Genomic DNA, 16447 nt, shown 5'->3' with positions numbered 1-16447 from the left:
AACTTGCACACCGGTATCTACTTGTCTTTTAAAGATATTCTCAACAAGCAAAAGCTGAAGATGTCTGCAATGACCAGGAAAGCTACAAAATGTCTGTTGATGTTTAGGGGTCCAATACTTTAGGCAGTCATTGCCGGCAACAGATTTTCTACTAAACGTGATGATCCTGTTTGACTTAAAATGTGTTCAGTTGGTTGTAAACAACTACAGATGTACTGTGTGTTAATCCAACACACTGTTCTTTGTATTTGATGTAAAATGACTTAGTTCAGCATCATGAACAGCAGTGCTAATACCAATCATATGCAATCATGTTTCCAAAGAACATTTGTGATAAAAAAAAGATTAAATAAATAAGATGTAATGATTTGCACTACAAAGAAAATACATCAAAAATGGAAACTTAAAAAAAAAAAGAAAAAAGATAGTTGGGAAGAAGTCTGCACTAATGTTGTTGCCAACCTGCAGTACGATTCTTTCTGTTGGTACCCTCTTGCGGCTGCCTGCAGAGCTGGCAGCAGCGGCCGCTCCCTGGGCAGACGTCCACAGACACAACAGTCGGGTGCCCCTAGCAAGCACTCTGCAAAAACAGTCGGCAATAAACAACAAGAGCAAACAATCCTAAGAAGAATGGCAAGAATATAAAGTTTTATGATCCTTTAATGTTGATTTCTGGCTTGCTAATTTTTTTTATATTTTTTGTTTTAGAGATTCAAAAAAGTAAAAGTTCCTTTACTTTCATCGATTACTTTTAGTGATTAAAATAGCATGTAATAATACAGAACGTGTGATAACTAATATGAACATACTAGGTAAAATAAGTGAAAAACATTAAAACATAGGTACAGCCATTACCGGCTGCTCTTCTTTTCTCACCGTCTGAAATCAAAGAGTGGCATTGAGACCTTGCCCAGCAGCTCTGGGGCTTTCCTTTGCTTGTTTGAGTCTGGGGAGCCACTGGCATTTTGATTCAGCACCCCAAACAGAGCCAGGCTCAGTATGGACTCCAGTGGGAGCACAGCTACTGCTATGGGGAAATTGATCCTTGGACAGACAAAAAGCAGTGTCAGCAGCATGGACAGACAATAATATTACATTATTGTTTGAAAAAACAGAGAAAGAAAGTGAATTGAGTACACTGAAAAGGAAAGACTTACAGTTCATCCCATTTGATGTGGTAGAAGAAGCTCTTATACGTGCCCACTCTCTTGGACTGGACTGGTTTAAACAAGTTCTTGCCATTGTGGGTGAGGGAACACACCAGGAAGTACTTCTCGTAACTGAAACAACCCCAGAAAACATGTGTGGTTATTTGTCCACAACTAATTGCATGTTCTACTGAACACAGAAAACATTGGGCAAAACACGGAGTTCTATCTAGTAGAACTCTAGTAGTCTGTTGATGGCATGTTGCTAGAATAAAGGTATATTTAAGAATAATACAGTTGAGATATGTCCATATGGGAACAGAGGGGCACTCGGCATTACTTGGTTGCGCTGAGAGGCTGCAACCCTTTCCATCCATCACAAACAGGCTGCAGAAGAAGGCACAAGGCCCAAGCAAAATGCAGAAGATGGGTAAACTGTTCACGACAACACTTAAATGTTACTTGTGTTGTGTCCTCACAGTGTGTAAACCTTGATTAGTCTCATATACCTACAGATGATAATGTTGCAGTTGTATTTTATATTTCTCTTCACTTGTGTGTTTGTTTAATTGTAAATAGCTTTATAAGAAAACAGGCAGACACAAAACTATAACAAATCATTTCAGCCTATGTGAAGCTATGTTGCAGCTTAATTTAATCTGTTTCTTTTTTTAAGACCAGGATACACTGAAAATGTTTGCCTATTTTTAGTAATGCACTGTATCACAGCTATACAGTTAAAAAAAAAAAACCCTTACAAATATGAACAAATGAGGCTGTCTTCTTCAAAGGTACATGTAAGTGTGTAGGGACAGGGGGGCGACTTCTTCCAACAAGTTTACTGATAAAAATACTGACAGTAGTGCATATATACATACTGCTATTATTAAGCCATGAACATCCATCACAGGTTATGCGAGTCAGCCTGATTACCTTAATTACAACAAGAGCATGTATTCAAGGAACATATTTAGTACCTGCTCACACAGAACTAAAAAAATGAAAAACCTTTCCCAGACTTTCTCAAAGGCACCTCAGTGATATTCATATCGTAGATTCAACAGACTATCACTGTGTCAACTTGTGTCAAGCAGAGGTTTGCTAAGATCAGGCTCTAGAAAACATTGTTATGACAGGGAAGAAAGAAGAGGAGAAGGACAAACCCCAAAACAAAACAGGTATATATGATTACATTCCTGCTGCCTTAATTCTAACGAAGAGTCCCAGAAACCCATGATTAAGCCAAGCTATGAAATACCAGGCCCTGAAACTGGCGCCGGTTGTACCTGTGCTTGGATAGAGCAAAACTATCTGAAAAAAAACTATCAAAAACAAAAAAACATCGACAAGTACAGTGCTGTCAATGCTTGCACACCAGTAGACCAGAGATAAAGTCTAATCATCTCACACCTTTGTGACTGAGCCTGTGACTATATACACAACACTCTAATTTAAGTAAGGCTTCCGTTCTCTTGATATAAACTAACAGCAAAAAAATAAACGGCATCTTCAACATACTGCATCTTTGATGCATAAAAAAAAAAAAAAGTCATCCAGTATTTAATTTTTCACACAGATCTGTTTTCAAAAAGTGATTTCCACACGTGCACCAGAGCATGTCTTTTCTACCTAACAGAGAGAATGTAAATTTGAATGGCAATGGTTGAAATTGAAGGTGTCGAGTGGATGTCACATGTCCTGTCTCCAGCACAATCTAGTTGGTGTTTCCAGTAATGACCTTGAGTCTGATGCAGACCATATTCTGTTGTATACTAAATAAATAAAATATACATGTAAATAAAAGCAAACTGATAATGTATTTTCACTACAATCAGCCTGATCTGCTGCTCAGAGCCATCTGTGCTGGCAGCTCTACCACTAGCCATGGTGTCTCAATATGCTGGCTTCTACTGACACTCCAGATGGAGGACATGCTAGCAACAACAATGCCAAACGCTCAGCTTCAGTAAGGCAGCACTGGTATAACACCACGACACAAACATACTTAGCCACTAATCTGGGACCAGAAATATTGGAATCACTGTGTCCCTCTGCTATAAATATTTTTGGAGGGATCCTCGGAATAACTGTCACTGCAGCAATGTTTGGTGCTGGCTTAAAACAGCTGCTGGAAGAGGCCAAACCAGAGTAAACAGGCCTGTTATTAGACAGTTCCTCTCTTTATAAAAGGCCTAAACGGATGACCAGAAAATTACTATTGAAGGCACACTGCAACAATCCAAAATGAGAGATTAAAAACTCTTCCCGTCTTACAGTCAGGGTTACAGCTCCTTTTTTCTTTGATAAGAGCATACAAATTATTTTCAGATGTTTAGAGATCCTAACGTGGAGGGGGCTTGTCAGAAACGCCCTGATGCTGTTCACCAATGCGTGACAGAGCTGGGAACAGAAAATTCGGTTCAACTGTGTTCCAGACGCACTGAAACTGGACACTGGCATGGAAAAATAAGACACGGGGAGCAACACCAGTGCCATTTGTTTAGTAGAAGAAAACAAGACATTCTGTGACAGTACAGTTTAAGTGACTACTGCTTATTCTGGCACCAATGAAATATGCTCCTCATTCCTAGCTGCTAAACAAATTGTTACTCTATAACACCACATTTGTTGAATCTTATATTGCTATTTGCTAAAAGAGAATTTATCACTTCTTTGTTCTTGTAAGCATTGCATGCACCTGCAAAATGAAGCAATTATAACTTCAAACTGCTTTCCACCACCTTCTGTCTTTCTTTGATCTTATCTTGCATAAGTAAAACTGGGTGAAGTGTGGGTGGTACTAATAATACCAAGCAAGTGGGTGATTGTTCATCCATTTGTTCTTACCTAAAAGTTTTAATTATCCTACAGGAAAGAATAAAATTGTTCAAAACAGCAGCCTTGATAAGGTTTGGCAGAAAATAAAATGTTTTGTTGCAACAAACTTTCAACTTCAGGTTTCATGTGGTTTTCAGCTGTATGCACAAATGAGCAGCAACTGAATTATAACAAAGAAAATGCAGATGAAAATGAGAGATCTGTACTTTGTAAAGTGTGACCTACTGTATCAACAAGCAGGAGTTAGTTTGTTACAAACACCCAAAACATGTAGATTTAATAGGTGTCCCACATAAATATAATCACCCCACCCAGTATGTTTATATTCAGATCTGCATTCATCCACTGACTGCTTACCTGCTGACCCAGTTGGCTGGTATGCCGTGCAAGGCAAACAGTGTGAACTGAAGGTGGTCTGTGGTGCCAGAAGCTTCTTTGCTTCTCTTCGCTTCCACAGCGTCTCCATCGGTAACCTGGGGCAATGGAGGGGAGTGGAAGGAGGAGGATGGAGAGGAGAAGGAGCGCAGGTAGAGCTTGGCCAGGTCATAGATGGCCTGTGTTAGCAACGCCATGCTTTCCTCCACAGGACTGGTGAGACCTGTGGATCCATGTTAGGTCAATATGTTATTAACAATGCATCTACAGCTCACTGTTGCAGTGTATTATAGATGGGAGAGCAAACACAGTACATGATTTTAACTTCATTTTCCTTAGACTGCAAATAATTTGCCAAAATTGTAACACTTTTCAACAAAAGCCGTTTCATCGTAAGGGGTGACAAAGAACTTTGAGCTGAGCTGTTTGAGTTTCACTGTATATTATTTATAGAACTTACCATTTGATGACTGGCCAGATGATGTCAATCCCATCTAGAAAGGAAAGCATGTTGGTCTTAGAAAGGCAAATGAAACTAAGCAATGGTATGAATGAGCTAGCATGTGTGTGTGAAGTATATATGAAGAATGAACCATGGGTGAGCGTGTCCTGGGTAAATTGACAGAGTGTCTTAGTCTTTTGACTGCCTCTGTGATGGCTTGGGTCTCCACCTCATCTAAAGCACAGCACATGTTCTTTACAGTCTGCACCAGCCGATCCACTGTCTTATACTGGGTACTCTAAACATAGACACAGAGCAGGTTAGTACAGCAACAAACTTCTGCATGCTAAAATTGCATCATTTAGTAAACATTATTTCGTTCTGGAGAAGGTAGCTCAAACACATCTTGAAGCACTCATCAGCAACATGCCAGTTTTAGGGTTGTATTGTCTCACTCCCCCATTCAGGCTGCATTCAATTAACTCACAACAACAAGCAATGGCTGAAAAACATTTTTCTAGAAAACTGCCTTCCAAGAATGACCTGGTTTACTAACACGCATTTCAACAGACACAAAAACGGCAGGGAATTTGAAAACAATGTTTGGGGTATTTTACGACACTATTAGTTTTTATTAGACTAAACTTTGAATTTTTTTTTTTTTTTAAACAAACTACCATCCTAATCATTTAACAATATTTTCTCTGATCACACGTACCTCATTCTGTAGGCAGATGTTGACTTGATTGTGATAGCCTTCCAAATAATCAGCCAGGCCTTGTCTTCATGAAGAGACACAGATATTAGGTGTGATCAAACAGTTCTTGAATCAGAGACATTGAAAAAGACACAAAAAATCCCCCTCCAAAAACAGATGAACCTCATGTGATTTAAATTTGGCGAATCCCTCCATCAAGACAATCTTCTTGCTGACTTTTGCTTTTAGTGTAGCTGCCATTTCTAGATCGCTCTGTGAACATTCTGCTTGTGTGTCCCTCCATTGTTTTAAAACCATTACCTTTCAACTTAATTTCCATTTTGGGGAACGTGATGAAGTAGTAGGGATACAAGTCTGGTGAGCAAGATGGGACAACTGTGCTTATGTGGCAAAAAAACAAGAAAAAAACTAAACAAAAATCATATTTGTTTTCAATGAGTCATGTTTGACAAGTGCTATAGTTCTTCTCCCTTAGACACCTCAGGAAATTACATAGGCAATATCGTCACAGTGCTGCCTTCTTCTCTTTGAATGAAAGCTGCTGAAAAGTGCTCCATTCAGAGCTGGGGACTAAATTTTCAACACCATTTGATGAATGTATATTTGCTCTTGGCATACATTTGAGAACCAGAGTGCAGAATGGCAGAGTGCACAGTAAAAAAAGGGGTGAGAAAGAGACTCCCAGGGAGCAGTCTAAAAATAGCAGCAGCAGTGGAAGCCACCCAGAGGAGAAGTAGACTTTGAAAGAAAGCCAAATTAATATCAGGTAGAGTTTATGTTTCTTCTGGGGTTTTTTTTAAGGGTGGCTTCAATTATTTTTTTTAATCACATCTAACTTTTCTGGAAAGAGCCAAGAGAGGATTTAAAACAAGTAAAAGTAGGAGTGAAAATACAGGACTAATCATCAACTGAAAATGGAATACTAAGTCTGCTTGTTCTGAAGTTGTTTGTGACATTTCTAACTAATGTAGGATGCTCAGACCTTGTGACATTCTCCTTAAAAGGCCTCTCCACCAGGCCCAGGTGCTTCTCTAAGTTTATGGTAGACTTGTCATCTTCTGCCTAAGTAAAAGAAGGAAAACAGCAACAGTCTATCAACCAAAAGTATACCAGTCAAAACACGATTTTACCATATGAAGACTGCATGTTGTTGGTTTTCAGGAGTGGGTAAGGAGCCCATATGATAGGATGACAGAGTAACTCACAGTGCGTGCCAAGTCCCTTCTCATAGTTGAGTGAGAGAGCAGTTGTAATGTGATCTCATTCTCCCACTTCCTGCAGTTCTGAACGTACTCATGGCTGCCCAGGCTGTGTTTACTGTGGCACGTAGTGACAGATAAAAAGGGTTTAAATCAAAAAAGAAAAGAAAAAACAAACAATTATATGTTAATATTATAGAGCAGTTGTTGAAAACATTTTAAAGGAAGGTTTTAACAGAAAGGGGTTAACCCACTGATGGTGTATACATTTCTCTAAAAGACAAAATAATATTTGCTTATATTTGTGCCTATTTTTAGCAAATGGGCCATTCAATGAAAACAAAATCAATCAATGCCAGTGACAGAGTTACAGACCCTCGAAGAATAATTTCATCCCAGAGGTGGGATGAAATTTTGCACTTATTTTTTCCAGCATTTTTTAACCAAGATAACTTCCTAACTACAGAAGATAGACATATTTAATGTTCAGGGCTAAAAAACATTTGTAAGCTCTGTTAAAAACAAAATAAATAAATCAGTATTTTTATACTCGCAGTGTCAGATTCTAAAGGGGAAAAAAAAAAAAAGATTCCTTTTATATTTAAAGAATCCAAATCTCTGTTTCAATAACAAAACTGTGTCTGTGTGACAAAAACAAGCACTGGTACCTCACATATTTTTATCCATTTTTGATGAAAACTCTGAAAACTGTATTTTTGGTAAACTCTGTAGGATCATATTATCAAGTGGGATATGGTGCTGGTCAAAACAAGTTACCGTTCTCATTAAAGGTCTTAAAACACATGTTGATACCAGACTCGTATTTTTTCTAATACAGTAAAAGTTTTCCTTGCTAGCTTACTATAAATTCCAATAATCCAAAGATGTAATCCATAATAAAAATACAAGCACTTAAACATCATATGTTTAAAAGTATAAAGTGATGGTTACATACATAATGATTTTACAGTAAATGGTATTGTAGTTCTGAGTGTAGCCAGTGCAAGATTATTAAGCTTTATTCCAGCAAACAGTCGTGCAACAAACACAGCATTAATTTAGCCAGCAACTGATGATGACAGATTAAACACGTTGCCAAGATAGGAGACTCACAGACAAAGAGATGAAAGAGAGAAACTGAGAAAGAGAGTAAAAAAATGGATGAGAAAATAAACTTATTAGAAACTCCTGGGAGAAGTGGCTTCTCACATGCCAGTGTATTAGAAATACTCACTTTTGTAGCACCTCCTCCCGGCCACAGACTTTGAGCAAGTAGCTGGAGAAGTCTACCTTGTCCAAGTCATCATGGACCCAGCACAGAGTCTGACTGATCAACAGCTCCACTGGAGAACTCACTTAAGGGAAAAAAAAGGTATGAGAATTATCCAGAGACAATAATGAAGAAAAGAGAAGAAGGTAATCATGAAAGAGAGGTAAACGTGGAGCAGAGGCAAAAGATGGAAAGATCAACAGATGGAGAGGAAAAGGTAATTATGGAACAAAGCTGAGCACACGACCTACTGGGTTAGCATTAAAAAATACATTTGGAGCATTCTCAAAACAATTCACCACAGCATACTAAATACCTGACAAACAAAAAAAAAAAAAGACTAATTTGAATTAGAAAGATTAAAAGGTAAATAGCCAGTTCCAATGTTGCTTTTTTTGTGAGACTTGACCACAATAAGTTTCTGAGGCTGTTAAAAAGCTGTTTTTGCAGGTGTGGGAACTGAACTCTAAATCTTATAGTGATCAAAATTCCTTTCTAACCACAAAACACATCCTCCCAGGTTCTGAACAGCTCGTGTTTCATATTTCAAATCAAACCAGTTCTCGAATCAAAGGCATTACCGCAGAACGCTGTGAAATGATATTAAGTAAGGGGGATTCTAGGCATTTGCGTGTCCTACGATACCTGATGTATCAGGCCAAGCGAAGCTTAGGTGGAGAGCGTAACTTGACACACAGCAGATTATTCTGCTGTTTACCTTCTTCAACTGAGTTTTTAAGCACACTGAATATACATAAACACAGGCTGACAGATAAAAAGACAGACACAGACTCTTCACACACAGAAACATCTAGACGTTGGATTAAGCACACATGCTCAGGTTACTTAAAAGAAGTTCATATTGACACACACGGAGCTGGACCACCCCTGCCTAAAGCAATAACACACCACCCTCCACCCTTTGGAGGAATGGTGAGGCTTTTCTTGCTGCTTAAGTAAGCACTGCAATGCCTGTGTGGCAATGGTGGTCATATATGTGCTACAAGAGCATTTTATAACAATGCAATTACACAGACTATGCCTCATTTTGGAAGTATTCTGAACTGGTAATGGAATTCCCAGCGGGCATATTTGAGGGCACCAGTTACAAGAGGAGAACATTCCGAAATCACATACTGTTAACCATTTCACACATGACTGGGGAATGGTGTTGGAGTCACACTCGAACAAAAATATTAATGGTTGATTTAGTGCACGTGCACGCACGCACACACAACTGAAAACAAAGTGAGACCAACAAAAGTTACTTTTTGTTACAGTGCATGTCAAATCCTTTTTATGTAGAATCCAAGTAAGAGGCTCAGAAGTCACTCTACACTTGTTAAATCTACAAGGCAAAGATCGGAAAGGTGTGAAGGGAGGAAATAGAGATTTATATTTTTGTAACAAGTCCAATTGTCAGAGAGAATCAAAGAGGGGGAAAAAAAGGAAGAAGAAAAAAACAGAAAAAGAGGCCCACAACGGCAAAGGGAAAACCACAATAAGAAGAAAAGTACCATGCTAAAACATAACAGAAAGTGGAAGAGTTTAAGGTTGATAATTAAAGCATACTGTATTAGTGATTCTATGATACTAAGAATTTCAGGCCATCCATCCGTCCCATGGGGGCAGCAGCCTAAGAAGACCTCCAGACTGCCCATCTCCACAGCCACCTCCTGTAGCTATTATGGGGCGAACACCATGGCATTCTCAAGCCAGCTGAGAAATGTAATGTCACCAGTGTGTCCTGGGTCTAACCCAGGGCCTCATTTCAGTGGGACATGCCTAACACACCTGACCTAGGAGGCATCCTAGGCAGAGGGCCAAACAACCTCAACTGGAGAGCCCTGACAGCTTTCAGAGGAAACCAGTTTCTGTTGCTTGTATCCACGCTCTTATTCTTTCAGTCACTATCCACGGGCCGTGGCCAAAAGTGAGGGTGGGAATGCAGATTGAAGAGTACATCTATAGCATCAATTCACCACAGCAGACCGGTACATCGCACTCATTACTGCAGATGCTGCACCAATCGATCTGTAAATCTCTTGCTCCTTCTTCCCTTCCTCTTGAACAAGACCCTGAGATACTTAAACTACACTTGGCAACTTATTCCCAACTCCAAGTGGGTACTCCACCCTTTTCCGGTTGAGTACTATGGGCTTAGACTTCTAGGTGCCAATTCCCATTCCAGCCACAGCCAGTTTGATTTCTGCATTTTAGTTTAGTTAGACGTTACCTATTAAAAGTTATTTCTGACAGAGGTTTCTTTTTTGTAGGTGAAAGATTTAAGAAACATGGTGTTGTCGCCTCTCCAACACCCTCCCAGCAGCAGACGACAACCCGGGTCTCTTAGAATTTCACTTCTGTCATTCTCTACACATTTACTTTTCACTTCAAGCAATTCTCATTCTCTTACGCGAAGTCTGTACCTTTGGCACAGAGTTTCTTCATAAATATCATTCTTTGGTTTCTCTCCTTTATAAATCATCTCTTTACTCCCTTTAGCTTGTCACATTTTTTGCTCCGTCCTCTTTTGTAATTCTTAAATGTATTGCTTCCTCCCCTTCTCACTCTCTTCTATCTTCCCTCTTCAGCCACAGTATGTAAGGAATCCCTGAGAAGGCAGCAGCAGTTCACAGCCAAACTTTACAACAATCAGTTATTTCTCTGTCGGTCTGTTCTCTACAATATGAACACAGTCAAAGATTTCAGAAGGGCACAAACATTGTTTTCAATAAAATACACTTTCATTTATAATAAGAAAATTAGCTGCAAGTGGATGCACCACTAACAAAGTCACAAAATTTTGAGGCTTCCACAACAGATAAAAGAAGATGAGCTACTGGGTGATAAGTAAGAGAAGATGAAGATCAAATAGAACGTGTGAAGAAAAGAAAAAACTGAAAAAGATGGAGACAAGAAGGTGCAGAGTAGATGGGAAAAATTTCTCATGTGGCATTTTTAATTTGTAGTTTCTGAAAAAAGGACAAGACCAAAAAGTGGGTGAATGAAGAGCAACACTGAGAAAGGTTTAGGGTTAGCTTTGAGTTGAACTAATGAAAAAGACATCACTCATGGACAAAAGTACCCTATTTAGAAAGTGACTGGGAAGACAATGTAAACTATGATAAGAAGCAGGAACCTACAAAAAGCAAAAAAGTATTAAATACATTTCTCATAGGTTTTTTGATTTTGAACTGCGCTTTTCAGAGTGGTGCCTATGTCATAAGTAATATATATGTACACACTAAGGCCTGAGAACTTGTCTGTGTCTAAGAAAGTACGTTTGGTGTTAAAACGAAACAAGCATCATGTTTTTTTTCGTGTATAGACACAGACAGTAAGATGCAAAATAATCTAGATATACACTCACACACAGACACACTGATCCTCAAGGACCCAGACAGTGGTGAATTTGGTCACGCAGTTGGAATAACATGTCCAACAAAAGAGCGCAGTGGACTGCCTGACAGCCTCCAGTGTGTTTGGCTTCAGATCCTTAAAGACATGTCAGTCAGAGGGGTTGTAGATTTGTATGTGAATAAGGAGGGGTTAGCCAATTACAGCTCCCCAAATAAACAGGGAACTAAACCAAAATCGTTAATAGGACCTTGAGGAGGGAAAAAAACACAACAAAAACTAACTCCACTTCCTTTTGCCCAACATGGCTACTGAATGGTGAGGGGACAAACCTTTATCTGTGTGGAAAAGGAACATAATATAATTCCCACGACAGAAAAAAAATGAAAAGAAAAATGTGTGCGCGAAGAGTTTGGCAACTGTGAATGTTGTTTCCTCCTTCAGAGCTCTCTTATCTGAAATTGGAGCTGCTCGCTCTTAAAGGCAAAGAGGCACAAGTTTCCTTTTTAGCCGATTCACGTGGTGTCCCATCCGTACAGGAATTTGGCAGGAATTTGGCATTTTGCACCAGGAAGCACTGTTTTGAAAGTCGCTAAGAATGGATCAAGCGATTGTCTGAAGAGTCTGAACCACAGGTTTGAATCATCACCAGTTTTTCAGCTTTCTGACTAACAAAGACATTGCCTATGGACCCCCTGCAGTAAGGAGATGTGCGAGTGTATAAATTGGATTTATGACAGTAGTTTTTTTGTTTTTGTTCTTTTGCACCAACAGCAAACTCTTTGGGCTTCTTAACAGGTTATTATGCAACAATTTTAGAATAGTTTGAGATCAAACAGGGGTGCATCCAGCAAATAAGCTAAAACAAACTTGACACCTCTTTGGTTCCTTCATAGTGGCATTTGTATCACGTGACGTATCAAGCACATATTCTGTCCTTTCATCCTGTAAAGAACTGATTGAAACACGGCTCATACAACAGACAATTTCTGACTTTGTTCAGATGCTTACCGTCACAGGTGAAGGTTACAGGCTGCTGAGAATCAGAGATTTCGATAGAAACCTTGACAGAACAGCTATTATCACCACCACCATTTCTCTGGGTAATGACAGGGCTAAGGACGAAGCCAGGGTTGGTTGCAATGTCATCATGAGGGAATTTGGAACGTAGGCTGGTAGGGGGAGAACAAAAATGTTAATAAAGAAAAAAAAAAAATCAGAATACAAACGTACAGCACTTTCTGCTGTTCATATTTTGGTCTACTTGGCCAGTGAAAATACATTAGAGGAAGCCAAGGCAAGCCAAGCATATGAATCAGCTGGCTTGGATGAGACTACTAAATGCAGGATGGGCAGTGTAACAGGAAAAATGGATGGAGGGGAGAAAGGAGAGCAAATCTGAATAGCACATTATGATTACACACATGGAAAAGATCCTATAAAATCACTGAAAACCAATTACTCTCCAGTCCCAAGAAGCTTCCATAAGGCCTCAAATTAGTCATCTGTAAGTGTCTGATGTTGACCGACAATGTTATGAAAATGCCCCCCCCCCCCACCATGTTCTCTCAACAGAATCCATGCAAACCATTTGTTGACCCACAAGCATGCAGGGAAGTCATTGGGCAAACGACAGTGGGTGTTGACTTTATTAACACAAAGAAAATGGATTCTCCAAGCAGAGCGTCATCTTTACTCCACCCAAAATAACTACCGGAGTGAGAAATTCTGTACAGCCTCAAGCAATGAAGAGAATTGAAACCATGCAATTAAGCAAATGCCTGCATGAAATTCTATATTTGGTAAAAGCATCTTTTTAGGCAGTCACAACCAACTAAAAGTAATTTCTGTGGCTGTGTGCTTCACTGCCTACAGGCCGCACTAAAGGGGCAGCCTTTGGATCAAAAAAATGAAACCAACATCCAAGTGCAAAAAACTGCAGTTAGTGTAAATGTCACTTAAGACTATCTTAAAATTGACAGAATCCCACATGCCTAACTAAAAATGTTTATTTATAGCCTGGAACAAAAAAAAAAGAAAGAAAAAAAGAAGCCTTTGGCCACTGTGGATCGTTTCCTTTATAAAAACTCTGAGGAGGGTGAATGGATCCTTCAACAGACAGGTGTCTCGACAAAGGTAGCAGTAGCCTACAAGGACTCCCCTTAAACTTAACTATTGACTTGTGGCTCCACTCTTTCATCCAAAGATGGTGATTCTTTTGCTCTGAAAACCAATATGGCGAAGAACTGAGACTGCAAACGAGTAACATCTCCCTACATCCACACATTTCCCTACATCCATCATTTACACCGTTTTAACTTATCAGTAGAACTAATGGCTCCAACTTGTGAAGATCCTGTGGTATGTGAAACGTGACTTTGTGAGCAGTTTAATAAATTGTTTCATGTTTATATTTAAGCATATAAGAAAAGCAATGGCAAGCAGAGGGTTCTTACGATGCTATGTCTTCACAGAAGGCAACGATCTCCAGGTTCTGTGCATCCTGTTCTTCCAGGGCGTCATTCTTTACCAGAGCGTTTCCTTTTTCCTTCTCCTACAGGAGCACAGTCAAACATGTAGATACAGAGTCAGAGAACTAGAATAAAACATGAATAACCTACCTACATATTTCAAAAGACAAGCAGGGCACAAAGAAAGCAGCGGGGGTATGGCTTCAGTGGCATTCGCTTTTAGTACGTTCAATTAAAATCTCCATATATCAGTGTAAAGGTGCTAAGGTTTAGCAATGCTAAAGGTCTTCACGGTGATTTGTGTTGATTGTTGGTGGTGGACTATTGAAAGGGCAGTTTGATTAAAGACAGCTCAGAGCTATGAATCCTACAGGGAATGAACATGTCAGCAATGGCAAAAGCTTGACGCCTATATAGTTTCCCAGCTATTTTATGCTGCTGCCTCTTAATCTATGGTCAAGCATTGTTTGGTTCAAGTCAAAATAAACATGACAACAGCTGAACTGGATATTTCTTACACACAATTTTTTTCTTTTTTAATCTCAAAATAATTTTAAGAAGTGAGAGTTCTAAATTTGTCTTGATCCAGCTCTGTCACTCACAGCCCAAATCCTGAGACAGCCCACTGGGAGTTACTCCAAGATTCCTGGAGGCTGGCCCAGTGCCGGGAACTCACAGTTACACTGTGCTCTTAACTGTGGTTCGACTGCTAGCAGCTGAGGAATGCACTTCCTGTGGTACAGGAAATGAGAAGTGAAACGGTCCTGCCCCTTCCGGTGCTAGGCTCTAGGCGGTCTAAATAAAGTGCTCAGTCATGCGTTGGAAATCTGTGACTCTGACATCATTCCCAAAGAAGTCTGAGGACTGTGGGAAGGGAAAGGAAGAAAAGGGATGAAAGAAATATCTTAAATGCCATAATAAGAGTTTGGTTCTCCCTTCAGAGACTTCTGAGGAATTCTGAATCCAGTTTTTTGAGGAGCTTGGTGGAGAGTATGGAGCTGAGCTTCTATGTTTTGATGACAATAAAACTGGACAATTAGCTTTTTTTTTTTTTTTTTTTTTTTTTACAGCTTGTAATGTCCTGCTAATTTAACCCACACAATTCCTTTTATGGGAATTTTTTTTTTCAGATTTTCTTGAGCTGCTCCTGGATCAAGTCTTGTGGGTTTTATGGAAGTCATCACACAAGACTTGTGTAATGACTGAATAATTAAACAATGCAAATTAAAAAATTAATGAACATATAAATGAACAAAAATAATAACAAACATACGGTAACAAAGAGATGGAACATAGTCAGAACTGACTGGATTGCACTACCGGAAGGCAACATTGCAGACATTGAGGACAGCTACAAGTACCTGGGGATCCCACATGCAAATGAGAACCACTAAGAGGCCGCTAGGAAAGCTGCAACCACCAAGTACCTGCAGTGGGTCAGGCAAGTCCTGAGGAGTCACCTGAATGGTAAAAACAAGATCATCAACACCTACACCCTGCTGGTGATCAGGTACGCTGCTGGGATAATAGGCTGGCCAAAGGAGGAGATGGAAACCACTGACATCAAGACAAGGAAGCTCCTGACCATGCACAGAGGGTTTCCACCCCAAATCCAGCACCCTGAGGCTGTACACTAAGTGGAAGGAGAGAGGGGTTTGGGACTTGTGAGTATCACAATCATTGTCTAGGATGAGACAAACATCCAGGAGTACATCAGGAAGATTGTCACAACTGACCATGTGCTTAGTGAATACAGGCAGCAGAAACCCAAGAAAGAAGAGGAGCAAGGGGAGGAACCATCATGGAAGGACAGGCCCCTGCACGGTATGTACCACCGGCAGATAGAGGAGGTGGCTGATATCCAGAAATCCTACCAGTGGCTGGACAAAGCTGGACTGAAAGACAGCACAGAGGCACTAATCATGGCAATACAGGAACAAGCTCTGGGCACAAGATCCATAGAGGCTGGGGTCTACCACACACGGCAAGACCCCAGGTGCAGGCTGTGTAAAGTTGCCCCTGAGAGAATCCTGCACATAACAGCAAGGTGCAAGATGCTAGCTGGCAGGACATACATGGAATGCAAGTGGCCGGCATAGTATACAGAGACATCTGTGCCAAATATGGCCTGGAAGGACTGAGGTCAAAATGAGATACGCCCCCTAAGGTGGTCCAAAATGACCCAGCTAAGATCCTGTGGGACTTCCAGATACAGACGGAAAATTGGTGATGGTTACCCAACCGGACAAAGTGGTGGTAGACAAACAGAGGAAGATGGCTGTAGTGATAGAGCGAAGCGATACCGAATGACACCAACATCAGGAAGAAGTAACATGAGAAGTTGGAGAAGTATGAAGGGCTTAGAGAAGAGCTCGAGAAGATGTGGAGGGGGAAGGCAACAGTGCTCCCAGTGGTAATCGGAGCACTCGGCGCAATGACTCCCAAGATAGGCAAGTGCCTCCAACAGATCCCAGGAACAATCTCTGAGACCTCTGTAAAGATACTGTGCAGGACCATCAAGCTCCCAGGTCTCGGGTAGAGGACCTAAGGCCAAAAGTTGGGACCAAAAATCCCTGCAGGGATGAAGTAGATTGACACCAAAAAAACTGCAGGGCAGAAACCCAAA

General features: G+C 40.2%; 1 protein-coding gene across 2 annotated transcripts in view; it reads right to left on the bottom strand.

The window, feature by feature from the left end:
- The window catches only part of pik3c2a (phosphatidylinositol-4-phosphate 3-kinase, catalytic subunit type 2 alpha), a 43626-nt gene that overhangs the window by 11630 nt on the left and 15549 nt on the right, over nt 1-16447 (bottom strand). For both annotated transcript variants that reach the window (XM_040026409.1, XM_040026410.1), the window contains exons 3-14: nt 13807-13904; nt 12362-12522; nt 7955-8075; nt 6727-6838; nt 6504-6583; nt 5522-5585; nt 4955-5101; nt 4822-4855; nt 4344-4584; nt 1158-1280; nt 877-1044; nt 463-580 (exon numbers count right to left, since the gene is read on the bottom strand). In XM_040026409.1, coding sequence (XP_039882343.1) covers nt 463-580; nt 877-1044; nt 1158-1280; nt 4344-4584; nt 4822-4855; nt 4955-5101; nt 5522-5585; nt 6504-6583; nt 6727-6838; nt 7955-8075; nt 12362-12522; nt 13807-13904 — 1467 coding nt within the window. The remainder of the gene's footprint in view (nt 1-462; nt 581-876; nt 1045-1157; nt 1281-4343; nt 4585-4821; nt 4856-4954; nt 5102-5521; nt 5586-6503; nt 6584-6726; nt 6839-7954; nt 8076-12361; nt 12523-13806; nt 13905-16447) is intronic.

Source organism: Simochromis diagramma, unplaced genomic scaffold (assembly GCF_900408965.1).
Source record: "Simochromis diagramma unplaced genomic scaffold, fSimDia1.1 OVJJ01000293.1, whole genome shotgun sequence".
Classification (NCBI taxonomy): domain Eukaryota; kingdom Metazoa; phylum Chordata; class Actinopteri; order Cichliformes; family Cichlidae; genus Simochromis; species Simochromis diagramma.
Note: the sequence above shows the minus strand (reverse complement) of the source record. Positions and strands in the feature narration are given on the sequence as shown.